The sequence below is a fragment of the Sceloporus occidentalis genome, unplaced genomic scaffold (genome assembly GCF_023333645.1).
Source record: "Sceloporus occidentalis isolate IW3139 unplaced genomic scaffold, rSceOcc1.0.p SCAF_13, whole genome shotgun sequence".
NCBI classification, from domain to species: Eukaryota; Metazoa; Chordata; class Lepidosauria; order Squamata; family Phrynosomatidae; genus Sceloporus; species Sceloporus occidentalis.
The window spans coordinates 5,907,926-5,922,227 of record NW_028316993.1 but is presented as its reverse complement, the minus strand read 5'-3'; the positions used below and the strand labels follow the sequence as shown (position 1 = coordinate 5,922,227).

The 14,302-nt window shown below is 47.2% G+C and overlaps 1 protein-coding gene across 1 annotated transcript; it reads right to left on the bottom strand.

Moving 5' to 3' along the window:
- Positions 1-7,708: 7,708 nt before the first annotated feature.
- On the bottom strand, positions 7,709-10,262 carry LOC149304705 (cell adhesion molecule CEACAM16-like). Its single transcript, XM_089478780.1, has 3 exons — positions 10,183-10,262; positions 8,781-9,143; positions 7,709-7,898 (listed from the first exon to the last, which is right to left on the bottom strand). The coding sequence occupies exons 1-3, from the start codon at positions 10,211-10,213 to the stop codon at positions 7,894-7,896; spliced, it is 399 nt and encodes a 132-aa protein (XP_089334906.1). The 5' UTR covers positions 10,214-10,262; the 3' UTR covers positions 7,709-7,893.
- Positions 10,263-14,302: the final 4,040 nt, after the last annotated feature.

Sequence of the window (14,302 nt, the reverse complement as noted above, 5' to 3'; positions counted from 1 at the left end):
TAGTTGACCCGCACTCATGACCTGGAACCAACCAGCATCCAAACAATGCCTTCTGTCCTGGTGCATCATGCTCAGTGATACATATTTTCTAATGTCCTGAGAGAGGCATTGTTACGCTTGAGCTCTGCCTGAATGAGTTACCAAGAGGCTGTTACAATCAGCGGAGGCGGGAGGCGTTTTCATCACTGGTAAACTGAAACCCTTTTCTTGCAGAATAAATCAATGGCTTACTGGAAGGATCCTCGCCTCCGACTGGCGTTTAAGGAAGGCTCCTCCATTGTAGGAGTGGAAAGGATATTCAGAAATATTCCAAAAAGAGTGAAAATCAAAAAACTGGTCAAAATGTGTTAGAAAACCCATGATAGGGAGGAGGCTCAGAAATGTCTCACAAAGCTTGAAATCCCAGAATTCCATGGCATGGAGCCCTGGCAGTTAAAGCGGTGTCAAATTAGATTATTTCTGCAGTGTGGACACAGCCTTTTCTCTGATCCAACTCTTAAGGTGGACTGGTGTAGCTTTAACATAGATTTCCAGTAAGACTACATAGGCCTATTGAATAGAGACAAACTCCAGATCCCTAAATCTAAGCGATGGGTCTTCAACTGCCGTACTCAGTGCCACCCTCGTGTCTTTTGGGTGTTTTTAAAATAAGATTAATGCAGTAATTGTCACAGAACAGATGAGGAATGTGCAAGGAGGTATGGCAACCTGCCTCCAAGCGGGGGAGATGAAACCAGTCCAATGACTGGCAAAACCAGTTTGACCAGCTCTTGGCATGCGGAGGAAGAAGCGCTTGTGAAAGAGGCAGTGTTTATGAGTTCTACAGTGTGCAGATCTGGACAGGGTTCAGGAGACAGGCACATGTATGCATGCATGCATGCATGCATATATGTGACTATTCCATAGCTCTGCTCAACTTTGCATTAGTGATGCATGAAGAAATTGTCCCAGTGACACCAGGAGTGGTCAGAACAACAACATCACAGATCTTGAGATGTCTTAGGGCCCAAATCTGAGATCATGGGGTATCTCATGCTGGTACCCCAGGTGGCCATGGTTGGTGCCACCCAATGCAGGGGACTACCCCACTGCCCTCCACCTTCCCAGTGCCTTGCTTGCCTGCCCCCCAGACAACTCTCAGTTGCCCAGAAAGACTGCTGCCCTGGGGGTGTTGCAACCTTGGGGTCCGGTGTGATTTCTCAGAGGAGCATCTGCGCCAGACCCCAAATGAAAGGCACTGCCCCCCAGCAATGACCACTGCTGGGGGCAGTTCTGTGGCTTCTGAAGGATTGTTTGGGATCTGGTTCAATTCCTCCAAGAAGCCATGCCCTCAGCTGGAGGGGCAGTGCTGCCTACCCAGAGGGTCATTTATGATGTGTCATGGCTGCTGGGCAAGCGACAAAGGGATGTAACACTTTTTCTCACTTGCCCAGTAGCCACGCCAGACCCACTGGGTCTACTATACAATGGAGTATTACTACTACTACTGCTGCTACTACAGTGGGCCCTTGGAACCCACTGAGGGTTGGTTCCAGGACCCCTCATAGACACCAAAATCTGTGGATGCTCAAGTCCCATTATATACAATGGAGTATTATTATTATTACAGTGGGCCCTTGGCGTCCATTGGGGTTTGGTTCCAGGACCCCCCCCCCCCCCATGGATACAAAATCTATGGATGCTCAACTTGCATTATGTCCAATGGTGGAGTCAAATAGTGTCCCTTCTATAAAATGGCAAAAATCAAGGTTTGCACATATATATATATATATATATATATATATATATATATTATTTTCAATCCGTAGATGGTTGAATCCATGGATAAAGAATCCGTGGATAAGACATGTATAATGGCCCTATGACACCAGAAGGGGCCTTCCTTAGGTGCCCAGTTTGGGTGGGCTCATGTCCAGCTGAGAGGTGAGTGCAAACGTCCAACTCATCCATGAATGGTTGTGAATGTCCAACTCAGTTGCGGTTTTGTGTGATCTTTATCCTGAAAGATGTCAGTAACACCCTCCCTGAGAAATTGTAGCCCAGACTCATAATTGAACTTTTGGGGGGCTTTATTGCAAAAAGAAGGAAGGAAGGAAGGGGAGGAAGGAAGCACAGAAGAGAGGAGGAAGAGAAGTGATGGTTCCTTCATGGGTTCCATCCATGCCAATTGGATGACAGCCAGAAACAGAGATAATAATCTCAGCCAAGTCCTTTTCATTCTGGGAAAAAAAATAATCCTGGGAATAATCCTGTGTCCAGTTCTGGGCTCCACAATTCAAAAAGGACACTGAGAAGCTGGAATGTGTCCAGAGAAGGGTCTGGAAACCATGTCTTATGTGGAGAGACTTGGGGAGCTGGGTATATTTAGCATGGTTAAGAGGTGATATGATAGCCCTGTTTAAATATTTGAAGGGGTGTCACTTTGTGGATGGAACAAGCTTGTTTTCTGCTGCTCCAGAGAACAGGATGCAAACTACAAGAAAAGAGATTCCATTTCAACATTAGGAGGAACATTCTGACAGAAAGGCTGTTTGATGGTGGAAGACGCTGCCTCAAAGAATGGTGGAGTCTCCTTCTTTGGAGGTTTTTAAACAGAGGCTGGATGGGAGGGTTTGATGGTGTCCTCCTGCATGGCAGAAGAAGGGTCTTGGACTGGGTGGCGCTTGGGGTTTTCTTCCAGTCGTATGATGCTATGATCCTTGAACTGGGTGCTTCCACCTTGGTGCATTTGGGGGCTGAACCTGATGGCCCTAGAGGTCTCTTCCAGCTCTATGGTTCTAGCGTAAAAGAGTTATCTCATAGAATCAGAGAGCTGGAAGGGACCCCAAGGGCCAGATGGACCAACCCTATCATACAGAAATCCACATGGCCATTCAGCTTCTATTGGAAGACCTCCAAAACAGAAGAACTTACCACCCTCCAAGGCAACCTATTCCCCGTTCATACAGCTCCTACTTCCTGGAGATTCTTCCACATGTAATGGGGGGAAAGAGTCCTAGACCTGTGGGGCAGCCACCCAGAAGGCCCTGTTCCATGTCCCTGTCAGCTTTGTTTGTGAAAGTGTTGAGAGAAGGGCCTCTGCTGAGCATCTCAGGGCCTGGGAAGGTGGCAGACTCTTCTTCCTTGGAGATCTTTGAACAGAGTTTGGATGGCCATGCCTTAGCTGTGGACTTCTCTCATAAGAGATGGCCATGTAGAGGAGACAATTGTTATATAAGATGCACTGTGTGTTGGCTGTCTTTACATAACAAGAGGAGTCAAAACAACACAATGCTCTTCCTGCATTCCTTGCCAACAATAACATTCATAGCAAACAGCAACCGACCCTCAAGCAAACATCCACTGATCCAGAGGGAAGTGAGCGCCATAGGGATATGTGTCTGGGGAAAAGCCGCCTCTGCTCAAATTCCTGCTTCAGATTCTGCTATTGCATGGTCAGGCTGCTGGACTGAGACCAGATGTGTGTCCACACAGCACGACTAAAGCAGGTTGATAGCATTTTAATTGCCATGCTCCAGTCCTAGAGAACCTTGGGATTTCTAGTTTGGAGAAGGACTTCAAAGTCTCAAGTGCATTGCCCTGAGATACAGGACTATGAGGAGCTCTTTATAGTGGAGAAGGCTAAGAGTCTCAAAAACACCACAAACCCCAAGATTGTTTAGGATGGCAATGGACATTGACACCAAAGTGTGATAATTCTGGAATATGGATACAGTACATCCCTGAGTGGTCCCTGATTTGGACCCTACTGGCTCTCTTTCTCTCTCTCTGTATGGATGACACCGCAAGGTTGTTGTGAAACTAAAGTGCGACTAAAGTCAGGAAGTGGCACATTGTACATTAAGTACACTGAAGGAAGGTGGAATAAAAGTACAAATATTAGTGACTGTGATAATGATTATTATACAAAGGGATCTGGTTAGCACCTTTGAGACTGCATCCGCACTGGAGAAATGATAATGTCTGACGCCACTTGAACTGCCATGGCTTGATGCTATGGAAATCTGGGAACTGTAGTTTGTTGTGTCTCTGTCAAAGGTGGCTAAACACTTCGCAAAACTACAATTCCCAGAATCCTACAGCATTGAGCCAGGGCAGTTAAGGTGGTGTCAAACTGGATCATTTCTGCAGTGTGAATACAGGCTAAAACTAACCGAAAGAAAGAAAAGCTGGTAGCATGAGCTTTAAGCAGACTTTGATGGGAATGACAACGACAACAAATAGCAATAAGTAATAAAGAGAGCTAATAGAGAAAGCAAAATAGCAATACGTAATTCAAAGAGACTAATGAGTTCCCATGCAGAAACAGGCGGTTAAATAAGAAAAAAACCCCACAAATGTGGGTTAAATTTCACAATGTCGTTGTCAAAGCGGTATTAACCTGAACGGAAAGTAGACAAAAGCAGCTCCTTTTTACTTTCTGAAAACCCTGAAAGTAAAAAGAAGTGGCTTTTGTCAATTTCCATTTGGGTTAACACCGGTTTAACATATGTGAAAATCAACCCGCTTTTGCATTGGGTTTTTTCCTCCAGCGTTTACGTCCCATATTTGCACAGGATTTCTCCCGTGCAATAAACTCCTTATAATAGAGAAAGCAGAATGTAGGATTCAAACAGGTTGACTGAACACAGAAATAATATTACGACAGAAAAGCTCGCAATAGCGCACTTGGAAATAGGGACCCCTTTGGACTGTGCCATATTACTCAACAGTATCTCACCAATTCTTAGATTCTTGGACAGAATCTGAATCCCTGGTCATTAAAATCTCCAGCTGGTGAGATTTGGGAAGATTGGCGAGAGACCAACATGGTACCCAGTGTTCATCCAGTGTCACACCTGTCCGCCTTTCCATCTCACCTGCCATGAGGACTAGCCTCATCCGGAGCCAAGGGCAACAGAAGATGTTCGAGGAGAAAGCCATGATGCCCACGCCGTGCGTTGTCTTCAGGGCAAATGCTACCCTCCAGATCTTTCATAGTTTGGTGCAGGAGGGGGATTTCCCCAGACAACAATTCCCGTTAGGCCAGGGATTAAGTTACTGCAAGAATGAAGGATTTGGCCAAAGAAAAGGGGAGTGAAGGACAGACTGAAGAAAGAAAGCAAACAATTTCCCAACTGTGTGATGGAATGAAAAAAAGGTAATCATGTTGAGGATGAAAATTACCTGAATGGATTCTTGGTTTGCTTTGCCTGAAGTTGGCACTAGCCCTGGCAAGCCCTCCCTCTGTTTTCCCGTCTTTGCTCAGCGTGGCAAAGGCCTTGCAAAACCAGACCAGAAAGGCCCAGCGGTCAGGGCCAGCGCTGGCACAGAGCGTGTGCTTTTCATTCATTCATTCACCCACTTGTTTACCCTTTCATTTCATTTTCCATCACTCTCTCTTTTCCTCACCAAAACCAAGCCTCAGGGGCTGGCAAACTGGCAAGTGTTGTTGTTGCGTACCTTGAAGTTGTTCCTGGATTATGGTGACCGTAAAGCGACTTATGGTGACTTATCTATCTGTCTCCCATGCTATTTAACATTTACATGAAACCGCTGGGAGAGATCATCCGGAGACATGGGGCGCGGGGTTATCAGTACGCTGATGACACCCAAATTATCTTCTCTATGTCTCCGACTGATGCAGTGACCGGGGATGGCGTCTCTCCTCTCGTGGCCTGTCTAGAGTCAGTAATGGGCTGGATGAGGGAAAACCGACTCAAGCTTAATCCAGAGAAAACGGAGGTACTGGTGATAGGTTCCCCTGGTCCAGGATTGACGGTGGTTCCACCAGTCCTGAACGGGGTCACGCTCCCCGTGAAGGACTCCGCGCGCAGTCTGGGGGTGCTTCTTGACTCGTCCCTTCACCTGACTGCTCAGGTGAATGCGACGGTCAGGAGTACCTGTTATCAGCTTCGGCTGATTCGCCAGCTGCGCCCATACCTGGCCCAGAGGGACCTTGAAACTATCGTACATGCTCTGGTAACTTCGAGACTGGATTTCTGTAATGTACTCTACATGGGGCAACCCTTTTACCAAACTCGGAAGCTGCAAATGGTGCAGAATATGGCAGCGCGGCTGGTCACTGGTGTCCCCAGGACCAGCCATATAACACCTGTGCTTAAAGATCTCCATTGGCTGCCCATCCGCTTCCGAGCTCAATATAAGGCGTTGGTTATTACCTATAAAGCCCTAAATGGCTTGGGCCCAGGTTTCCTGAAAGACCGCCTCTCCCCGTACATTCCGCCTCGCACCCTCAGAACATCTGGGCAGCAACTCCTGAAGGTGCCTGGGGCCAGGTTGGCTGTTACTGCCAGAAGATCTTTTTCCACAGCTGCCCCAGCCCTTTGGAATACGCTGCCCACGGAGCTCCGCTCATCTACCACCCTGGCCCAATTTAGGAAGGGTCTCAAAACCTTCCTATTTAATCAGGCATTCCCCGACTAAAATATCCTATGGGCCTCCCACCTCTCTCGTGGCCGTGAGGTGGGGCCAGGGGGCTTTTTATTTTATTGTTTTTAAGGATTGTTTTTATGTTTATGCTTTTGGCTGTTTTTAACTTTGTTGATGTTTGCACTTTGGTGCACTTGTGAGCCGCCCTGATCGTTTGGAAGGGCGGGGTATAAATAAAAATTTTATTTATTTATTATTTATAAGGGTTTTCTTGGCAGGTTTCTTCAAAGGAGGTTTGCTATTGCCATCCTCTGAGGCTGAGAGATTGTGACTTGCCCAAGGGTCACCCAATGGGCTTCCATAGGCAAGCGTTGATTCAAACCCTGGTCTATAGCCCAGTGCTCAAACCACTACACCGCACTAGCACATGATTTTAATGTACTCATGCTTTTGTCACTTCTTCTTTTCCTGGGTCAATCAATGAATGTAATAACAGCCACAGAAACTGAAATATGCCAAGAAAAAGTACATCTGTTGAGTTCCTGCCTGTCGGAGGGCTGTTAAATGCACAGGAGCTTTTCTTGCAGGAGTGGTGGCAATTCTTAGCATTGGAGTGACCCAGCTATTGCTCAGTTTTAGGAAGAAAGCAGGATAATAATAATAATAATAATAATAATAATAATAATATAGGTGTATCAAGGGGCAAAGCTGAAGGAAGGGTAAATATCTTTTTGTCTTTTGAGTTGCATTCTTCAAGTGTGGTTGGTTTTTAAATACTGCAAATAGTTTGGTTCTAGCTTAATCCTCTCTTTTTGTATGTTTCAGCTGTATTCTTTTAAATTGTGAGCCACTCCGAGTCCCAATTTTGGGAGGAAAGTGGAAATAATAATAATAATAATAACAACAACAACAACAACAACAACAACAACATCCCACAGAATTGAGGTTGTCTCCTGCCTCCTAGCGGCTGATCCTGGAATATCCATTGAGGCCAGACTTTCGCTCAAAGGGGAGACTTGAAATTTGATGTGCAAAATCCACAGATAGAATTGCAAAACCCAAGAGTGGTCTTTGTCTACAACTTTTGTGTGTCTGCCGATGTCAGGATGCTTGGCTCTCCCTACAGATTGGTGCAAATGGAGGAACCCTTAAGTACCCCAAAATGCAAAAGCGCAGAACATTGGCTGGAGAAGAGTAACCCCCAAAAACATCCCAATAAGGACTGAACCTATTGAGTGTCCCATGAAGGCTTCCAACAGAAGAGATGTTCCTGCCATGATTTTTCCAAAAAAACAATAAAGCATGCACATGTATGCACATAGACACACACACGCACTTTCAGGATGCACATTTTAATTGGAGGTCCATTTTCTTTTTTCACTCTTTTTGGGACAAGGAAGAAGAAAACAAAGAGAAGAAAGGGCACATGTGAGAATGCAGAGGCGCTTCATCTTTGGCATGTTGGTTTCCAAGTTGTGATCTTCTCTGAAATGGATCCTGGAGCACTCCAAGCGAGCCTCTTCACTCTGCAAAGAGATCGATAGTTCATGCCAGGAGGGGAGTATTTTTAGACTGCAGCTCCCAGCATCCAGCTCATCTCGATGCTGGGAGGGAGCTGCAGTCCAGCAACATCTGGGAATGGGATGTCCCAGGACTCCTGCTCCTAGTTTAGGATTGTGCAGGAAATGGCCTCTTACAGATCTTCTAACACATAACTAGCCTTGACAGAGACATGTTGCTGTGCCTTAAACAGCCATATTGGTTGCTAATAAACTTCCATGCAATGAACAATGCAATTTTTCGGCCTTGTGCATGTTGTGTGTTGCAAGTTAGGATGTTGCTAAAGGCACAGGAGCAGGCCAGGATCTTTTTATCCGGTCATGTGGCAACCAACCTTTTGCCAGCCATGAGCTGCCCTCCCCTTTTCTGCTCTTGCACAGCAGCTTAATATGCAGAAATGAGCCTTTTTGCTTGCAATAAAAACGTCTTTTATTTTAACCAGCTGGAGGCTTCCTATCAGTAGTAAAGTGAATCCATTCTGGGGCTCAGCCTCAATTTTAATTGGATTATCTAACATGCTGAAACCTATCCAAAAATGAGGTCCAGTGCCTTGGATAGCACCATAAAACCCAGAGCAGATTCACTGCTGCCGCAAGAGGTGGATTAGAGAATTCTGGACCTTTCAACACCAGAGGTGAATGCATTTGGAGGTTTGGTCTGAAGTTTAAGGGGACCCTACAAAAGGCTGGACTTCTTTTGGGGTGTGCAATAGGACCAGAAGAACCAAGGTTAGCTTCTTAAAAGTCCAAAGTAAACTCTGGAGTGGATTTACTGCCCCGCCAACATGGAAACTACCAGCTGCCCCTTGACTTCTGAGTCACGCTCTTTCCTCCATCTTGGATACTTACGGGAAACTTGCAGGCGGACCAAGGCATCTGACCAGCGTTGAGTCTGACCCAGACGTCCTTCTTGCACAATGAGGTAGAACTCTCCATTGTCCGAGGGCTGCAAGTTCTGGATGACCAGGGAGCAGTCTTTTCCCAAACTTTCCCGGCCAGTGAAGCCTCCCCGCTTGGCCACCACTCTTCCAAGCTCAACCTGGAAGATCATTCTGTTTTTGTCGAAGGCGTTGCCCCGGAACCAAAAGCAGATGTAAGGGTACCGGGTATCCCTCACCGAAATGGTGACCGACTGGCCGAGACGGGGGTTGGCGGGCTCAGGGACCAGGCGGATGGCTTTGGCTACCTGGGGCCAGGAGGCCACAGCCAAGGCTGCAAGAGAAGAGATGTCCAGTGAAGACATTAAGAACAAATGAAGACCTCTTTCAATCAGGGTTGCCAGATTTCAGGGCTCTGGTTTTCTTGGGGCATCTCCAGGCAGGAAACAAGGATGCAAGTTCTCCAATTTCAGACAAGAGGAAAGGACTCGGGGCACATTCTCAAGTCTGCACATCTGCACTGCAGAAATAATGCAGCTTGGCACTGCTGTAACTGCAATGGCTCCTGGCTATGGAGTTTGGGAATTGTCCTTTTGGGATACATTTGATCTTCTCTCTCAGAGAAGGAACAGGGGGAACTTGAGCCCCCTGAAAGGCCAGACTGGCCGGTTGAGACACCCACCGACCCGCAAAATGATCAGGCATCAAGGATGAGGACTACCCAAATTCCTGTGTAGTTGCATTGGTGTAAACTAAAAGAATAATAATGATAATAATAATAACTACACAATCCTCCCTACCTCCCTTTGCCTTCAACAAAAACAGATACACACACACACCTAACTCGCTTCCATGCCAGCATCCTCTGAAGATGCCAGCCACAGATGCAGGCGAAAAATTAGGGACAAACTCTTCTAGAACATGGCCACATAGCCCCCCCCCCCCAAAAAAAAAAAAAAAACCCCACAAAAAGCTATGGATGTTGGCCATGAAAGCCTTCGACTTCACAATCTTGGCATTTGCTTAACAAGGGCTTGCATATGGCTTACTTTTCCCTTGGCTATATCTGCACTACAGAATTAATGCAATTTTGACATTGCTTTAATGTTTGTAATGAACATGGTGAGTGGAGGAGAATCTGTTGCAGTTGAGGAGGCATTGTTGTTCTACAAAACACTGCATGTGCTAAACCCGGGGGATGACCCAAGACACTGTGCCGCCCGAGGCCAAGGAAACAGTGGCACCTCTTCTCCTCAAAGTTGCTGGTGCTTAGATCCTGACAAGGAAACAGGGTCCTCCAATGCCACAGAGGGCTGGCATGGCACAGCTTCCACCCTTTGCCAGCTTCTACCCTCAGCCACCTGCCTCCTCACCTGCCACGATGACAAGTCCTTTCCAGGCCATTGCAAGCTGCTTTGTCCTCAGTGCTAAAGCTCTCTTTGCAGGGGCCTTATATATGGTGCAGAGGAGAGATTTCCACAGACATGGGGGGCATTGCCCAACAAGGAAAGAGGGGCAGCAAAGGAAAGGAATGAAGCATTGGGCAAGAGAGAGAAGGGGAAGAAAAGAATGGTCTGTTCTTAGGACAGAAATGATTTCCCAACAGAAGAAAAAGAGCGTCCACCGTCATGCAAATTATTATTGTCGTTATGTGCCTCTAAGTCATTTCCGACTTATGGCGATCCTGTCATGGGGTTTTCTTGGCAGGATGTGTCCAGAGGAGGTTTGCCCTTGCCTTCCTCTGAGGCTGAGAGAGTGGGACTTGTCCAAAGTCACCCAGTGGGTTTCCAGGGCTGAGTGGGGATTCGAACTCTGGTCTTCTGGAGTCCTAATCCAACAATCAAATCCAATTTATGGTGGCATAAATTAAAAAATGATTTGGAGGCACAGAACAACAAAGGCCAACCAGGAAAGATATGTCTTTAACACTGTTTTAAAACCAGCCAACATTTTCAGCTGTTGCATCTCCTCTGGCAGGTCATGCCACGGTTTTGGGGCGGCTGACAAAAAGTCCTGGCTGGTTGAAGTCAATGTCCCCCAGAAGACCTGAGTACACAGAGTGGATTGTATGGGAGAAGGCAATCCCATATGTAACCCAATGGACCCAAACCATGTAGAGCTTTAAAGGTCATAACCAACACCTTGTACCTTGCCCAGAAACCAACTGGCATCCAGTGGAGTGGTTTTAAGATGGCTTTAATATGACCACTCCTGGATGCCTCAGTCATCAATCTAGCTGCCGTATTCTGAACCGGCTGGAGTTTCCAGACTTGGTACAAAGGTAGCCCACAGACTAATATGGCTATATCTTTGAATTCTACTGCTTCTGGAAGATGTTGACCATAAAGTTGTGCTGGAGGACCTGGAGATTCATAGAGAGGCATTCTTTCAGGTATAAAGAGTAATATTATTATTGTTGTTGTTGTTATTATTATTTGCACTTTTCCCACATTCATGGAGGTCCTCTGTGGAAGGACCACTGTCTTTGGTGAGCAGGAGAGGTTTCAGGACTTTGGAGAGTTCCAGGGGGATTCATGAATCATTGCATCCCTGGACTGAATACTTGGACCGCCTGGTGTCCTTGATATGTGTGGCCATGTTTTCTAAACCCACACATGCGGCAACATATTTAAAGCAGGGATAGGAAGCATGTCCCCTTCTGACGTTGCTTCTGGGCTGGATCTCCCAGCATCCTTCACCACCGCTGTGCTGGGAATTGCAACCTGACAACATCTTGGGGCCAGATGAGTCAAAACCCTAAAACAGCCAGATCCCCCAACCATTGCTCAGACCAACCGCTAGGTGTCACCTGCACCATTTCTGCAGTGTGAGCGCAACCTTGTTGTCGTTGTCGTTGCGTGCCTTCAAGTCATTCCTAGCTTATGGAGACCCTAAGGCAAAGGGTTTTCTGGGCCAGATTTGTCCAGAGGTGGTTTGCCACTGCCTTCCCCTGAGACTCAGAGAGTGGGACTTGCTGAAGGTCACCCAGTGGGTTTCCATGGCTGAGCTGGTCTCCAGAGTCCAACACTCAAATGCAGCCAATATAACTTCCCTTCTAGACTCAGAAAGGGAAATGCTTTGTCCTGAGCATCTTAAAGGCACAGGAGCAGCCCAGCTTGGTTTTTGCTGGTCAGATGGCAGCCCTGTCCTTAATTCTAGCTTGGAATGAATCCTTACGGATTCTCTTCTTTCAAGGTGAGAGCTGGGCAGGATCTCTTCTGCCAATCCCTTCCTGGCAGAAGGCGTACCATGATGGAACGGGACTTTCCAGGCCTCTGACTTCTGGGAATCTCGCCTTTGAGCCGGAGGGGTGGAAACCATGGCAGGAACTGCCCCTGCTTGCTTATGACCACGCTCACATTTTCACACGGGCTGAGATTTTGGGAGGGCAGGCAATTGGGAGGACTACAGCTCCCAGAATCCCCCAGCCAGCAGGACCACATGCCAAGACTGTAGTCTCCAAATCTGACCTCTGCAGGTGGCACATGCCAAGGCAACCATGCCAGGCCTACTTGCCTGGTCATCCTCTTCCCTGGAAGGACCTAATTGCCCAACAAACATCCACAGATTTGTACTACAGTTACCACCTTTTTTTAACTGGTGTTGCTCCTATGCCCTCAATGGCAAACAAATGGACCTGCTAGCTAAACCATTCCTCACTGCTTTATTTCCATGCCAGACAGCATTTATTCTGGGTTTGCATCTACACTGTAAAAATAATGCAGCAGTTTTGCAACCGTCTTTAGGGATTTGTAGTTTTGCAACAGTCTTTCGCCTTCTGAAGAGTGCTGGTGAGCCGCCAAACTACAAATCCCATGATTCGTTTACGATGGAACCATGGCAGTTAAAGTGGTGTCAAAGTGCATTGTTTCTACAGTATAGATGCACCCTGTTTCATATCCGGCTCCTTGCAAAGAGGGGCCAGTAGTGGTTTGAAGGACTTTACCAGGGGCATCCCAGATGAGACGGGGAGTTTTGGATTTGGTTCCTGGTTCCTGCGATGGGTCCGTCGGTCTCTCTGGTTAACAGACCAGTGGCTCACACACCCGCACTTCCTCCTCCAGGACCATCGTGCGACAGAGATCCCAGCTCCTGACTCACCGACGGTGCCAAAGTGCAAGGAGCTGAATCACAACAACCCACAACACGACATCTCCATGGGAACTCCGGGGCTGAAACCACACAGGCCAGGAGTTCAAGGGCGAGAGATACAGCCATGTGGGGGAAAGAATAAATAAAGGGCTCATTCCCACTTACATTTAAATCGGTCTGCGTTGGTAAATCAATTCCAAAAGGCCCGTCGTTCCTGCTATGAAAGCGGATCTTTTCATTCTTCCCTTGTAATCCCTTCTTTTTTGGCACGATGGTCATCCCTGCTAGTTTGCGCCGCTTCAAAACGCGTGTCAATCATCTGAGTGTCATCAGTGATACAAGCGGCAGCCCGGCTTGGGAACTATATGGAGGTCTTTAAACAGAGGCTGGATGGCCATCTGTCAATGGTGATGCTTTGATCGAGAGTTCCTGCATGGCAGAATAAAGGGGTTGGACTGGATCAGGGCCCTTCTTGGGGTCTCTTCCAACTCTAGGATTCTATATATATATGTGTGTGTGTGTGTGTGTGTGTATTTTAAAATACATTGATAGAAGATTCGATTCAATGTGTGTGTGTATAGTTCCCAAGCAGGGAAACTATTTTAAAAGTTAAAAAACAGTAATGAGTTAATACAGACTATGTTAAAAATACGACATTGCCCTCTCCTCCCTCCTTTATAAATACATCAGGTAGGAAAAGCATATTTGGGCAACATTTTAATTAAAATATCTAATTAAAAATAATAATTGTCAGCCTCTCTGATAGTCTTTAGGGTTGAAGGGTGGGGTATAAGGACTCTAATAAACAAATACATATCAACATTTCCCCTTTCCTTCACCTTTTACATCCGTGCCTCTTAAGTTTAGCCCTTGACTCATCCGTGGGTCGCATCAGAATCCTTAATTTGGGCCTCAAAAACCTGCCGTCGACTCAGAAAGTGGACCCTTGGTATCTGCTGGGTTTGGTTCCAGGCCCCAAAATCCATGGATGTGCAAATCCCATTGAAGAGAATGGAGAGCAAAACGGCCTTTTGCAATGTGTATCTTTTTCTCCTTTATTTTCAAGCCATGGCTGCTTGAACCCGCGGATCCGGAGGGCTGGCTGCTGCACATGGCGCACCATGGGCTCAGCTTACAGTCACATCTACAGGGCAATAGTGGTGGCTCCTGGGGCTGCCTGGGCCTCCTTTGCCCCCTCCTGCCTTGAGCCCCTGGGCATCCCCAGCGCTGCCCTTTCCTCCCAGCAGAGGGCGCCCTGGCTCCTCTCCCAATGACCTGGCTTGCCCTTTGGGCCACTTCTGGGGAATCCCACGCTTCCTCCACGTCACTGGCCCACCCTGGTTGCCAACGTCCCCCTTTCCTTGTGCTCTGCTGCTCCTACGCAACTCCCCTGCCAGGCAG